The 16,664-nt window shown below is 36.0% G+C and overlaps 1 protein-coding gene across 5 annotated transcripts in view; it reads left to right on the top strand.

Annotated features, from left to right (window-relative positions):
* Nucleotides 1-16,664, top strand: part of LOC138315753 (uncharacterized) — a 52,333-nt gene that overhangs the window by 8,478 nt on the left and 27,191 nt on the right. For 3 of the 5 annotated variants that reach the window (XR_011207519.1, XR_011207520.1, XM_069257003.1), the window contains one exon: nt 16,104-16,196. Coding sequence is in view for 3 of the 5 variants with exons in the window: in XM_069257003.1 (XP_069113104.1) it covers nt 16,104-16,196 (93 nt within the window). In the remaining 2 variants the exon portion in view is untranslated. Of the gene's footprint in view, nt 1-7,767; nt 7,861-16,103; nt 16,197-16,664 lie in introns of those variants that run through there. The other 2 variants (XM_069257001.1, XM_069257002.1) reach the window with 1 other exon arrangement.

Here is a 16,664-nt window from a genome sequence, read left to right as displayed (position 1 = left end):
TACTTATGTTCAACCGATATGATCAATGGTTCAATATCCGTTAATGCACAATGTTACACATACTTCATTCTGAGTTATGTGGATACACGGGAGTACCAGGTTCTATGGTGGCTACATAATCAGTATTAGTTCTAAAATGGTGTGGATACACGGGAGTACCAGGTTCTATGGTGGCTACATAATCAGTATTAGTTCTAAAATGATGTGGATACACGGGAGTACCAGGTCTATGGTGGCTACATAATCAGTATTAGTTCTAAAACGATGTGGATACACGGGGGTACCAGGTTCTATGGTGGCTACATAATCAGTATTAGTTCTAAAATGATGTGGATACACGGGGGTACCAGGTTCTATGGTGGCTACATAATCAGTATTAGTTCTAAAATGATGTGGATACACGGGAGAACCAGGTCTATGGTGGCTACATAATCAGTATTAGTTCTAAAATGATGTAGATACACGGGAGCACCAGGTTCTATGGTGGCTACATAATCAGTATTAGTTCTAAAATGATGTGGATACACGGGAGTACCAGGTCTATGGTGGCTACATAATCAGTATTAGTTCTAAAATGATGTGGATACACGGGAGTACCAGGTTCTATGGTGGCTACATAATCAGTATTAATTCTAAAATGATGTGGATACACGGGAGTACCAGGTCTATGGTGGCTACATAATCAGTATTAGTTCTAAAATGATGTGGATACACGGGGTTACCAGGTTCTATGGTGGCTACATAATCAGTATTAATTCTGAAATGATGTGGATACACGGGAGTACCAGGTCTATGGTGGCTACATAATCAGTATTAGTTCTAAAATGATGTGGATACACGGGAGTACCAGGTCTATGGTGGCTACATAATCAGTATTTATTCTGAAATGATGTGGATACACGGGAGTACCAGGTTCTATGGTGGCTACATAATCAGTATTAGTTCTAAAATGATGTGGATACACGGGAGTACCAGGTCTATGGTGGCTACATAATCAGTATTTATTCTGAAATGATGTGGATACACGGGAGTACCAGGTTCTATGGTGGCTACATAATCAGTATTAATTCTGAAATGATGTGGATACACGGGAGTACCAGGTTCTATGGTGGCTACATAATCAGTATTAGTTCTAAAATGATGTGGATACACGGGAGTACCAGGTTCTATGGTGGCTACATAATCAGTATTAGTTCTAAAATGATGTGGATACACGGGAGTACCAGGTCTAAGGTGGCTACATAATCAGTATTAATTCTAAAATGATGTGGATACACGGGAGTACCAGGTCTATGGTGGCTACATAATCAGTATTAATTCTAAAATGATGTGGATACACGGGAGTACCAGGTTCTATGGTGGCTACATAATCAGTATTAATTCTAAAATGATGTGGATACACGGGAGTACCAGGTCTATGGTGGCTACATAATCAGTATTTATTCTGAAATGATGTGGATACGCGGGAGTACCAGGTTCTATGGTGGCTACATAATCAGTATTAGTTCTAAAATGATGTAGATACACGGGAGTACCAGGTTCTATGGTGGCTACATAATCAGTATTAGTTCTAAAATGATGTGGATACACGGGAGTACCAGGTTCTATGGTGGCTACATAATCAGTATTAGTTCTAAAATGATGTGGATACACGGGAGTACCAGGTCTATGGTGGCTACATAATCAGTATTAATTCTGAAATGATGTGGATACACGGGAGTACCAGATCTATGGTGGCTACATAATCAGTACTAGTTCTAAAATGATGTGGATACACGGGAGTACCAGGTCTATGGTGGCTACATAATCAGTATTAGTTCTAAAATGATGTGGATACACGGGAGTACCAGGTCTATGGTGGCTACATAATCAGTATTAATTCTAAAATGATGTGGATACACGGGGGTACCAGGTTCTATGGTGGCTACATAATCAGTATTAGTTCTAAAATGATGTAGATACACGGGAGTACCAGAGTCTATGGTGGCTACATAATCAGTATTAATTCTAAAATGATGTGGATACACGGGAGTACCAGGTCTATGGTGGCTACATAATCAGTATTAGTTCTAAAATGATGTGGATACACGGGAGTACCAGGTCTATGGTGGCTACATAATCAGTATTAGTTCTAAAATGATGTGGATACACGGGAGTACCAGGTTCTATGGTGGCTACATAATCAGTATTAATTCTAAAATGATGTGGATACACGGGGGAGTACCAGGTTCTATGGTGGCTACATAATCAGTATTAGTTCTAAAATGATGTGGATACACGGGAGTACCAGGTTCTATGGTGGCTACATAATCAGTATTAATTCTAAAATGATGTGGATACACGGGAGTACCAGGTTCTATGGTGGCTACATAATCAGTATTAGTTCTAAAATGATGTGGATACACGGGAGTACCAGGTTCTATGGTGGCTACATAATCAGTATTAATTCTAAAATGATGTGGATACACGGGAGTACCAGGTCTATGGTGGCTACATAATCAGTATTAGTTCTAAAATGATGTGGATACACGGGAGTACCAGGTTCTATGGTGGCTACATAATCAGTATTAGTTCTAAAATGATGTGGATACACGGGAGTACCAGGTTCTATGGTGGCTACATAATCAGTATTAGTTCTAAAATGATGTGGATACACGAGAATACCAGGTTATATGGTGGCTACATAATCAGTATTAATTCTAAAATGATGTGGATACACGGGAGTACCAGGTCTATGGTGGCTACATAATCAGTATTAATTCTAAAATGATGTGGATACACGGGAGTACCAGGTTCTATGGTGGCTACATAATCAGTATTAGTTCTAAAATGATGTGGATACACGGGAGTACCAGGTTCTATGGTGGCTACATAATCAGTATTAGTTCTAAAATGATGTGGATACACGGGAGTACCAGGTTCTATGGTGGCTACATAATCAGTATTAGTTCTAAAATGATGTGGATACACGGGAGTACCAGGTTCTATGGTGGCTACATAATCAGTATTAGTTCTAAAATGATGTGGATACACGGGAGTACCAGGTCTATGGTGGCTACATAATCAGTATTAGTTCTAAAATGATGTGGATACACGGGAGTACCAGGTCTATGGTGGCTACATAATCAGATAGGGTACCAGGTCTATGGTGGCTACATAATCAGTACTAGTTCTAAAATGATGTGGATACACGGGAGTACCAGGTTCTATGGTGGCTACATAATCAGTATTAGTTCTAAAATGATGTGGATACACGGGAGTACCAGGTTTTAGGGTGGCTACATAATCAGTATTAATTCTGAAATCATGTGGATACACGGGAGTACCAGGTTCTATGGTGGCTACATAATCAGTATTAGTTCTAAAATGATGTGGATACACGGGAGTACCAGGTCTATGGTGGCTACATAATCAGTATTAATTCTAAAATGATGTGGATACACGGTAGTACCAGGTTCTATGGTGACTACATAATCAGTATTAATTCTAAAATGATGTGGATACACGGGAGTACCAGGTCTATGGTGGCTACATAATCAGTATTAATTCTAAAATGATGTGGATACACGGTAGTACCAGGTTCTATGGTGACTACATAATCAGTATTAGTTCTAAAATGATGTAGATACACGGGAGTACCAGGTTCTATGGTGGCTACATAATCAGTATTAGTTCTAAAATGATGTAGATACACGGGAGCACCAGGTTCTATGGTGGCTACATAATCAGTATTAATTCTAAAATGATGTGGATACACGGGAGTACCGGAGTCTATGGTGGCTACATAATCAGTATTAATTCTAAAATGATGTGGATACACGGGAGTACCAGGTTCTATGGTGGCTACATAATCAGTATTAGTTCTAAAATGATGTGGATACAGGGGGTACCAGGTCTATGGTGGCTACATAATCAGTATTAGTTCTACAGGGTACCAGGTCTATGGTGGCTACATAATCAGTATTAGTTCTAAAATGATGTGGAAACATGGGAGTACCAGGTTCTATGGTGGCTGCATAATCAGTATTAGTTCTAAAATGATGTGGATACACGAGAGTACCAGGTTCTATGGTGACTACATAATCAGTATTAGTTCTAAAATGATGTGGATACACGGGAGTACCAGGTTTTATGGTGGCTACATAATCAGTATATTTAGTTCTTAAATGATGTGGATACACGGAAGCACCAAGTTTTATAGTGGCTACATAATCAGTATTAATTCTAAAATGATGTGGATACACGGGAGTATCAGGTCTATGGTGGCTACATAATCAGTATTAGTTCTAAAATGATGTAGATACACGGGAGCACCAGGTTCTATGGTGGCTACATAATCAGTATTAGTTCTAAAATGATGTGGATACACGGGAGTACCAGGTGTATGGTGGCTACATAATCAGTATTATTTCTAAAATGATGTGGATACACGGGAGTACCAGGTCTATGGTGGCTACATAATCAGTATTAGTTCTAAAATGATGTAGATACACGAGAGAACCAGGTTCTATGGTGGCTACATAATCAGTATTAATTCTGAAATGATGTGGATACACGGGAGTACCAGGTTCTATGGTGGCTACATAATCAGTATTAGTTCTAAAATGGTGTGGATACACGGGAGTACCAGGTTATATGGTGGCTACATAATCAGTATTAGTTCTAAAATGATGTGGATACACGGGAGTACCAGGTTCTATGGTGGCTACATAATCAGTATTAGTTCTAAAATGATGTGGATACACGAGAATACCAGGTTCTATGGTGACTACATAATCAGTATTAGTTCTAAAATGATGTGATACACGGGAGTACAGGTCATGTGGCTACAAATCATTATCAAAGATGTGGATACACGGAGTAAGGTTCTTATGGTGGCTACATAATCAGTATTAGTTCTAAAATGATGTGGATACACGGGAGTACCAGGTTCTATGGTGGCTACATAATCAGTATTAGTTCTAAAATGATGTGGATACACGGGAGTACCAGGTTCTATGGTGGCTACATAATCAGTATTAGTTCTAAAATGATGTGGATACACGGGAGTACCAGGTTCTATGGTGGCTACATAATCAGTATTAGTTCTAAAATGATGTGGATACACGGGAGTACCAGGTTTTATGGTGGCTACATAATCAGTATTAGTTCTAAAATGATGTGGATACACGGGAGTACCAGGTTCTATGGTGGCTACATAATCAGTATTAGTTCTAAAATGATGTGGATACACGGGAGTACCAGGTTCTATGGTGGCTACATAATCAGTATTAATTCTGAAATGATGTGGATACACGGGAGTACCAGGTTTCTATGGTGGCTACATAATCAGTATTAATTCTGAAATGATGTGGATACACGGGAGTACCAGGTTTCATTGTGGCTACATAATCAGTATTAGTTCTAAAGTGATGTGGATACAAGGGAGTACAAGGTTCTATGGTGTCTACATAATCAGTATTAGTTCTAAAATGATGTGGATACACGGGAGTACCAGGTCTATGGTGGCTACATAATCAGTATTAATTCTGAAATGATGTGGATACGCGGGAGTACCAGGTCTATGGTGGCTACATAATCAGTATTAGTTCTAAAATAATGTGGATACACGGCAGTACCGGAGTCTATGGTGGCTACATAATCAGTACTAGTTCTAAAATGATGTGGATACACGGGAGTACCAGGTTTTATGGTGGCTACATAATCAGTATTAGTTCTAAAATGATGTGGATACACGGGAATATTAGGTTCTATGGTGGCTACATAATCAGTATTAGTTCTAAAATGATGTGGATACACGGGAGTACCAGGTTCTATGGTGGCTACATAATCAGTATTAGTTCTAAAATGATGTGGATACACGGGAGTACCAGGTCTATGGTGGCTACATAATCAGTATTAATTCTGAATTGATGTGGATACACGGGAGTACCAGATCTATGGTGGCTAGATAATCAGTATTAGTTCTAAAATGATGTGGATACACGGGAGTACCAGGTCTATGGTGGCTACATAATCAGTACTAGTTCTAAAATGATGTAGATACACGAGAGTACCAGGTTCTATGGTGGCTACATAATCAGTATTAGTTCTAAAATGATGTGGATACACGGGAGTACCAGGTCTAAGGTGGCTACATAATCAGTATTAATTCTAAAATGATGTGGATACACGGGAGTACCAGGTCTATGGTGGCTACATAATCAGTATTAATTCTAAAATGATGTGGATACACGGGAGTACCAGGTGTATGGTGGCTACATAATCAGTATTAATTCTAAAATGATGTGGATACACGGGAGTACCAGAGTCTATGGTGGCTACATAATCAGTATTAATTCTAAAATGATGTGGATACACGGGAGTACCAGGTTCTATGGTGGCTACATAATCAGTATTAATTCTAAAATGATGTGGATACACGGGAGTACCATGTGTATGGTGGCTACATAATCAGTATTAGTTCTAAAATGATGTGGATACACGGGAGTACCAGGTCTATGGTGGCTACATAATCAGTATTAATTCTAAAATGATGTGGATACACGGGAGTACCAGGTCTATGGTGGCTACATAATCAGTATTAATTCTAAAATGATGTGGATACACGGGAGTACCGGAGTCTATGGTGGCTACATAATCAGTATTAATTATAAAATGAGCATGAAAATGATGTGGATGCATAGCTACATCATAATGTTGTATGAATTATGATTAACTTGACATAAATTGTCCTGACACATTACATCTTTACATAGACACATATATTTGAAGTTTTGTGTTTGAATCTTTAAATACTAAAGCCGTTCTCGGTGTTTATATCTTGAAATATTTGACCAAACTGTCAGTAAGCGGCGTGGTACTGTAACTTTCAGAGACACACATAGTAATGATATCTAAATTTATGCTTTAATAGATAAACATTGTTTAAGCAAGGGTCTTTCAGAAATTATAATATAAACCTTCCTATCAAGGAGAACTTTTCGTTGCAATCAAAATAATCGATTCTTTCATTCCTCAAAGATGATATCTAAACAACAAAATTGATCAAAGTTCTGTTTGAAAAGGTTTTACTTTTTGTTCTTCTACATTATATTCGTTGAACGTTGTAAATACGTTTCTCTATACAATGTTCTTTGTAAAGAAATAGAATTAATTTTGAAGTTTTTAGACAATTGCAAGATGCATGGAATTTTATTTTTTACGCTGTAGTGCTATTTCTGCGGCATAGAGTTGTAAACAAGACAGTGAAAGGAAGTATATAAGCAACAAAACATATATCACAGACGCATACATAATTAATTGAGTTAGACTTAGCTCAAGTCATATTATTTAAAACATGAGCAAAATAACAGAAACCAGAACATACCCTCCACGAGCCCCATATTTGATGATAATCTAAAAAATCGTTTGTTTGACGGATAGTTACCGACAGTTTATGTATACATTTGTATTTGGATATATCCTAGTAACCTCCATCCTCGATACTTCAGGAGTTACTAACTTCCATTGGTGTGAATATATATATTATAACGACTGTGATATTAACCCCTGGAATATCGAGGATGTATGTATATAAATGTAAGTAGACCTATTAGTGGTGTAGTGCGGAGTTGATTACTTTTCACCTAGTTCGAAGTTGCCCCTATTGGCAGACACGACTATGCTGGTCACATGACAGAAACGAAGACTATCATTGGTTCAGAAAAATTTCTTCAACTCTCGGCCCAGATCTCAGAAACCTTCTCAGCCATACGCACGCATTTTTGCATCGATCCAAGAATGGAGTCCTTTCTCTCGTTTGTCATTGCTATGGAAGTTGTCTTTCATTGCTTAGGCGAGGCTTTTGCTCGCGGGAAGGTATGTAACCTAAGGTTTGTTCCTAGTCCAGACTAATTAATTAAGTTAATTTTAAGTTACTATTGACTTTAAACATAATTTCTTGTCTTAACAAAAAAATCACGGGATTAGCCACAAGTTATTACCTCCGATGAGGTTTTCTCCAATCAATATGTTAATTAATAATAATTGGGATTGAGAAAAAATATCTTTCTGGGTTGAAAATCCCAGAATTTGAGGTTTAATACTCTTTGAATCAGTCGGAACAATACTTAGTAAACGAGGCCGCGAGGCCATGGACAGTCGATTAAATAAGATTAATTGGTAGCATGTTTGCATGAAGGACTTCCTCAAGCTATCAAATGAATGACCTTAATAGTCACTAAGGTCACAAGGGTAAAACAGACAAACCCTTTTAGCATACCTCTATAGACGCCACATTTTCCGAAAATGGCGGGAAAACTAGGACGTCACTCACAAAATGTAGAAAATTTATTAATACACAGTGACATGGTGGATTTCATTTAGATCTACAAACTGTTTATCAAAGTTGTGGTTCGCAGGGGAAATTAAAGAGAGTGCCTTCTGAAAATATTGCACGTTATTATGCGTAGTATTCATAAATCATTGTTTTCAGAGACCTCGCTTCAGGGGAATAACTCGCACAAGATTTTTGTCTCTTCCTTATATGGTAATTCAGTCCATCTGATAATCCTTACACATTCAATTCTAAATCATTGACTTTCTACTGCAACAAAATCCTGCTTTCCCAACTTAGATGGTAATGTTAAATTCCTATCTTTTTCTTCTTTGAAACTATATCTCTTCCCTAACCTATTTATACACGTTAATGTACTTAATGAAGACTTCAGTGTTTGTTACCTTTTCCCTGTAAATTTGGCACCAGACTATTTGTGGTAACTGTGGCAACATTTATGAATATGCTAACCATTTCTTTCTTGAATGTCGATCAGAATTCTGCTACTGCCCGTACTGATATGGCCCAGTTTTTAGGTCACCGGAGACGAAGTCTCAAGTGACCTATTCTAATCGCCTTTTGTCCGTCGTCGTGCGTCGTCCGTCGTATGTCCGTAAACAATTTACATTTTCGACTTCTTCTCCAAAACTGCTGAAGTAATTTCAATGAAATTTTGCACAAACCTTCTAAGGCAAAAGGCCAATCAAAATTGTGAATTATATGGTCCCCACCCCCCAGGGAGCTATGGGAGGGGCCAAAAGGGGTAAAATTGACTAAAATTTCAAAAATCTTCTTCTCCACTCACAGATGTGATGGGATTAAATACTCCTCATAGATAGAAAGGTCATAAGGTCATTTACAAAAAGTGTGAATTATATGACCCTGGGGTCTCGGGTTTCCCCCTGGGGAGGGGGTTAAGTTTACTATAGTTTATATAAGGAAAACACAAAATTATTGAGTATTTGATCATTTGTAATAGAAAATGAGTCAAATATTGTCAGAATTATCAGTATGAAATGGCCATTTAATCCTATTAACAAATTTTCTATGACTGACACCCAGGGGCCTTAGGGGCGGGGTCAAAAGGGGTCAAATAGGCTAAAACTTCAAAAATCTTCTTCTGAAATTCTGGAAATGGTAGAATCAAATACTTTTCATAGATAGAAAGGTCTTAAGGTCCTTTACAAATATTGTGAATTATATGACCCTGGGGTCTAGTTTCCCTCTGGGGAGGGGGTCAAGTTTACTATAGTTTATATAGGGAAAAAAAACATTTATGAGCATTTTTTGCTCAATTTTCATTGGAAACGAGTCAAACTTGGTTAGAATTATTAGCCTGAGATAGCATTTTAATATCATATCCATATTGGTCCTTGCCGACCCACTAGGGGCAGAGGGGCGGGGCTAAAAAAGGGTCAAATCATAGGCTAAAACTTAAAAAATCTTCTTTAAAATTCTGGAAATAGTAGAATCAAATTATTATAGATGGAAAGGTCTTAAGGTGTTTTATAAACATTGTGAATTATATGATATTGGGGTCTCACGTTATCCCCTGGGGAGGGGTCAAGTTTACTTTAGTTTATATAGGAAAAACATATTTGTGAACATTATTTGCCCAATTTTCATAGGAAAGTAGTCAAACTTGATTAGAATTATTAGCCTAAGATATAGCATTTTAACATCCATATCGGTCCTTGATGACCCCCTGGGGGACTAGCCCCCTGGGGGACCAGAGGGGCAGGACCATACAGGGTCAAAATGATTAAGATTTCAAAAAAATACTTCTAAGTTCACGGGTTTGATGGAAGCAAATATTCTTCATAGTCTTTTTGCCCCCCCCTGCCCCCCTCCCCTTTTCGCCGAGTGAAATGTTCTAAAAATGCACATTTGAAAGAAAAAAGTGTCCTCCTGTACATTTTTGTACTTCATTTTAGAAAATTTTCGCTGTGCGGCGCGTTTCCTAAAGCGTTCAAGCACGTAATGTTCAAACCTTTAATAATAAAAATTCAATACACACGAACTAGACTAAAAATGTCCATCAAGGGATTATACTATTTCAAAAAATGCCTCTTAAAAGATTAATTTGTTTATATGTCTTAGCAAGACAATCAATTTATTATTATTTTGGGTTACACAACAGTGTGCCGATTGTGTGAATCCGGTATGTTGAGATCGAGCTGGGTTGCATAATGGTATGACGACTTTTACAATTATCGTTTCTAAATGCAGGTAACTTTAAATCGAAAAAAAATTACCATGTTAAGAACGCTTTAAAATCATCAAAAAACATTGTAAAGCTCTCGAGGAGACCCCTGGACCCCCCTAAAAAAAACAAAATCTCGTTTACGAAATATTGAGGATCATTGCCCCCATTACGTTTCATCTTCCTGCGCCACTGCTTACACCATTTGTACTTATGATGACAATAAACTATATTTAAAGTCAAAAGTCAAATCAGGGGCTTTCTGCTTACTAAAAATATCAACTATGACCATTCAGTTCTACTGTATGCGCAACTACTAGGGTTGCAGTGTATTGTATTTTACCGATTGGTTAACAAGCTAAGTTGGCCTGCAAGTCGCCATCTTGGATTATGATAGTTGAAGTTTGTTACCCTTATTTCTCAGAAAGGGCTAAAGGGATCTGCCTCGAATTTAATATGTAGTTTCTCCTGGTTACTGCTAGTTGTGCTATTGATGCAGTATCACAAGGACATGGAACGAATTTCTAACCATATATGTATAACATATTCAGGATGGAAATCCCATATTGTTATTTGTTCTGTTTTTTCTTATTATTCTTTATTATTTCCACGAAACCTTCTTAAGCACTTTTTCTCAAGAACGGAACAAGGTACGACGTTCAAATTTGGACATGTTATGTAGGTACATGAGTGCTTGAAACGTACGTTTCGATTTTGTACGATAAAGGTCAAGGTCAAGGTCACAGACATAAAAAAACTACTTTTTTCGAACGAAGTTTAAATGCTCATAACCTTCATAACTATACGCTGTACATCGTCCATGTTTAGTTATTCAGGTAGATCGCGATATGAAAGTTTTTTTCTCATTACATGTTTATCAGCAGATTATGTCTAGGTCATGAGTTCGCTAGAGGGTCAAATGGAGGTCAAACAAAGGTCAAATATGAACTTTACCGTAGAAATGTTCTGATTGTAAAGCGCATCGAAAGACCTCAGGAACATAAAATGACCCCCCTCAAGGTCATATGAACAAAAATGGCGGAGTACGAAATATTGAGGATCATTGCCCCCATTACGTTTCATCTTCCGATTGCCCCCATTACATCTTCCTGCGCCACTGCTTACACCATTTGTACTTATGATGACAATAAACTATATTTAAAGTCAAAAGTCAAATCAGGGGCTTTCTGCTTACTAAAAATATCAACTATGACCATTCAGTTCTACTGTATGCGCAACTACTAGGGTTGCAGTGTATTGTATTTTACCGATTGGTTAACAAGCTAAGTTGGCCTGCAAGTCGCCATCTTGGATTATGATAGTTGAAGTTTGTTACCCTTATTTCTCAGAAAGGGCTAAAGGGATCTGCCTCGAATTTAATATGTAGTTTCTCCTGGTTACTGCTAGTTGTGCTATTGATGCAGTATCACAAGGACATGGAACGAATTTCTAACCATATATGTATAACATATATAATATGTATATGTTTCTGTGTACATATACTGTTGGTTAGAAATTCTTTCCAGGTTCTAGTGTGCAGTTTGGAACCGATTGGTCAACAAGATGGCCACCAGACTGCCATTTTGGAATTTGATAGGTAAAGTTTGTTACCGCTTTTAGTCTTTTACTCAGAAAGGACTAAAGGGATCTGCCTCAAATTTCAAGTTTCCCCGTGGCCCTAGCTGTGCATATTGCGTTTTGAGACAAGATGGCCATCATCTTGGATATTGATATACATGTATATATTTTTTAATTTTCATTTTTTTATGTCACATTCATATGTCATACACAATTTTAAATACAATAAAAAGAAAGAGCTTTATCTATAAAGAGTGAGCTTATTTGTACACAAGAGGTCTACATTATTTACATGAAAGATATAGCAATGTAAGCAATTTTGGTGGAAAAGAAACACGGTCTTAGTTAGCAATATGGTTAAAGGAGAACACTTATTATTTACGGTAATTTATTGACACTATTTGCTAAGTAAATCAAAAATGTGATAAAAGAAGTTTTTCATGGATAGCAATATATGTATAGAAACAACATTTAAAAGACTTTCAGGAAAAAAAAAAAAAAAAAATAAATAGAATATAGTACCCAAATTTTCAATGTAATTCCATCCATGCATAACAAGCTATAATATATTGTAATATTGCAGTTTAATAGAAAAACAATGAAGAACAACTTTATATAAATGACATTGCCTTATTAGTTATTACATCATAAACTAATACCAATTTCATTACTTTAATTACTGTAAAAGTCTATCGATAAAGTTCAACTTTTGATTTATTGTAATTTGTTTCTTATTCGAATAATGAAAAATATGTGTTTTCCAATCTCTAATTGTAGGGAGTTTCTTTTTCAATTTACACATATATACATAATATTTTATCATTAGGAATAAAAAAAATTATCACATCTTCATATTCATTGTCCAAATTTCCATGAAACATAATCATTTGAGTCCTTACTAGGCACTTCTAAGTGATATTTTGTTCTTAAAAGGTATAAAAAAATGATAAAAATGATTGCACATGACAGCATTCCCAAAACAGGTGCATTAAAAGTTTCTCTTCCGTCTTCGCAAAACGTGCACCTTTCCGTCTCGCTCATTTTAATTTGCATTAATTTGGTACTTGTATATACTATTCTATGAAGAAGTTTAAATTGAAAATTTTGCAATATTGTGTCATCTGTAATATATCTTGGAATAAAATAAACTTAGACCAAGACTCTTTGGGAATATTGACATGTCCTGCCAGGAATCTTGACTCTTTTTTGGTACTTCTGTAACGTTTGTCAGTAAACACTTATAAAAAAATTTGTATCCTTTTCATGACTTTTTAAGCATTGAATATGTTTACATGGTTTCATGTCCAGTGGTGTATTATTTTTGTACAAAATATGTTTCCAAGATCTGGGTATTGCATTCAAAATTCCATAAAATTCATACAAAAGTTATCGTATGACAGAAATTCATTATTCTCAACAAGATCTCCAATAAAATATACACCTTTTTCACACCATTGTTTATATAATATTATATTGTTTTCAATTTTTATGTAAGTATTATACCAGATTGGCTGAGATGCACTTGTCAGGGGTTGTTGGGAGTTCATCACCAGACAGATCTGCCCAAATGTTTATAATCTCTCTCCAGAAAATATTTAGGGAATTTGAAATTCTTAAAAGACCTTCTCTCTTCATTTTGAAAAATTTTATCTCCACCATAAGTTTCAATTTTATCCAGAAACGGTGTTTTCCAAGGGGAGGAATTTGACGGATTTTTTTTATCCAACAGGTTTTTAAAGCTTGACAAAAAGAAACAATATGTGGTACTCGAAGACCTCCTTCATCATAATCGCCATACATAACAGTGTGCTTTACTTTTTCTAAGTCTTTTCATTCCATAAAAAGCATTTTTGTAATTCACTGATAATTTCTTTGGGAGGATCTGGTAATGATTTTATAATAGTTACCCTCCCTATATATGTGTGGTTTCTGAATGACCAATCATGTAAAAGTTTTTGAACAGCTGTTAACTTTTGTCTGAAATTATCTTCAAAAATATTTACAGACTTAAGGTTATAGATACCCTAATAGTTTGAATTTACGGCAATGCTTCCAACTCAAATTCCTTTCTGCAAGGACTTCCTCACCACAACCCCGTTTTGCCCCAATCCAAATTGTGTGTGTTTTTTCAACATTTATTCTAAGACCAGAAATATTACCATAATCATTCAAAATTTCAAGTAGACAATTTAAGGAGTTTGGATCTTCAGATAAAGTAAAAGACATGTCATCTGAAAATTGGTTTATCAAGTATTCTGAGTTATTTATTTTGATACCATTTATGTTCGGATTCATTTTAATTGCTGAACTTAAAATTTCAACACATATGATGAAAATATATGGATTTATAGGGTCACCTTGTCTACTCCACGACAAACATTAAAAAAAATGGAACAATGCCCATTATTCAATACACAACATGAATTATTATTATAAAAAGTTTTTATCCATTTTATAAAAGATGGACCAAACCCATAAAAGTTTTAAAAATAAAATTAAACTCTAAAAAATCAAAGGCCTTTTCAAAATCAATTAGTAACAATAAACCTGGAATATTGTCCTTCTCTGTATTTTCTATTATATCAAATATTAGTCGTGTACATTCGCAAATATACCTATCTTTGAGGAAGGCCTTTTGTCTTTCACTTATGATACTGTCTAAAACTGTTTTAATTCTATTCAAAATAACTGAGGAAGCTATTTTATAATCTACATTCAATAAAGTTATAGGCCTCCAATTTTTTACATATGATTTTGATTTTCCATCTTTTGGGATTACATGGAATCAGACCTTGGCGTTGTGATATAAAAAGTATTCCCTCATCGTAAGCTTGATTAAGATAATTAATTAAAAAAAAACTGTTGATATCAGCACAAAAGAATTTATAAAATTCAACAGTAAATCCATCCATTCCAGGTGACTTATTGTTATTCATATTTTTTAGTGATTTCAGACATTCCTGGTAATTTATTTTCCCCTCTAATTTACTACTTTGTTCACTGGTTAATTTATTTATGAAAGGATTTTCATCATCAAAAAATGTTTCATTAACAGTATTATCACTGACAAATAAACTGGAATATAGCGATTGATATTTTTTTTTGCTCTTTTAAAATATCTTGTATGTTTGTAATTTCCTCACCTGTTTCTATAATTAGCTTTGGGATTAACTTTTCTTACAGCGGTGCCTCGCCAGGTCAACGAGGGAATTTACGATATAACAACAACAACAATGCTGTTTTTCTAAATTGCAAAAAAAAAGGAACTTCTCTCACCTTCAATTTTCCATCTTGATTTTGCTTATTTCCTTTATGACTATCGCCAAGGTAGTCAGATGACCTTTAAGGTCCTTGGGCCTCTTGTTTTCTCTCTCTCTTTCTATATACATAGTTATATAAAATTAGAAGAAAATAAAACTAATTATAACATGTCAGTGTCTGTACTGTTTATCGAGGTACAGAATAAGAGAAAACTACTATTTTATCATCCCCGATAGTCCAGGGGTTCAAATCACTTACGATCTCAACACCCCTGGGCTATCTTATAGTGAAACTGAAGGCCACTGAGAGGAAAAAATCTGAACCAATCACAGGCTAACAAATATTTCCTTTGAAGACTACAGAGAGACTACTAGGAGTGTAGAGATCATCAGTGATCGGAACCCCTGGAGTATCAAGGGTGCTATATCATATATGGAGAGGAAGGATTATAGGCCAATTTCATCTGTGTATATGAATGATAGAGACATTCTACCCTCTGGGTCACAAATACAATGTATTAATATATATACATGTACATTTCAAAATATGACCCTAAGGTAGATTACCCCCGACTTCTCTATCCACTTAAAAAAGAGTCGTATTTTACTGATATCAATTAATTTTATTCAAGTAAACATACCAGATCAGTTCGATCGACAAGATTTTTACTTGAATATCTGCGGAATATTGTGTATTATGTAACTTTATTTGTTAACTGAAATTTTGTCACTCTTGATCTTGTAGGCTGTGTCCTTCCGTGGCCTTAGCCTGGTTAGCCGGGTGGCAACCTCGATTGCTGTTGCGGCTGGCCAGCGTCTGTCTCTGTCGGAGGCCGTGGTAAGATGTTACGTTTTAACGCTAAGTGTAGAATACATTATCTTTAAGCTGTAATATTGTAGCTTGAAAGATTTCTAGACAGATAACGTTGTCTTCTTTAAAGTGTAGTCAGGCTGGGTACGTACATGTACATATACCATAACAGTTTTCACACTATAATTGAACTCTCCTTATTACCGTATTCAACCCAATAAGGGCCCATGTCCCTATAAGCGCCCTTCCTCTTTTTGAAGCCTCCATTTCAATTGCCCAGGCTTAAAAAAAAACCAGAACTATACAAAACTGTTTAGATTTTCAATAATATCGTCTTATTATTAGCACCTTTTAATTTTTTAATTTTTAAACGCCTTATTGGGTTGAATACTGTACATGTATCACTCTATTTGATAAAGGATCTGGCAACAATTCATTAGGAGTGACTTTCTGGTGACCATCAGAATTGTCCAATAGTCCAGCTTCTAGAAACTG

Source organism: Argopecten irradians, chromosome 2 (genome assembly GCF_041381155.1).
Source record: "Argopecten irradians isolate NY chromosome 2, Ai_NY, whole genome shotgun sequence".
NCBI lineage: Eukaryota > Metazoa > Mollusca > Bivalvia > Pectinida > Pectinidae > Argopecten > Argopecten irradians.
Note: the sequence above shows the minus strand (reverse complement) of the source record. Positions and strands in the feature narration are given on the sequence as shown.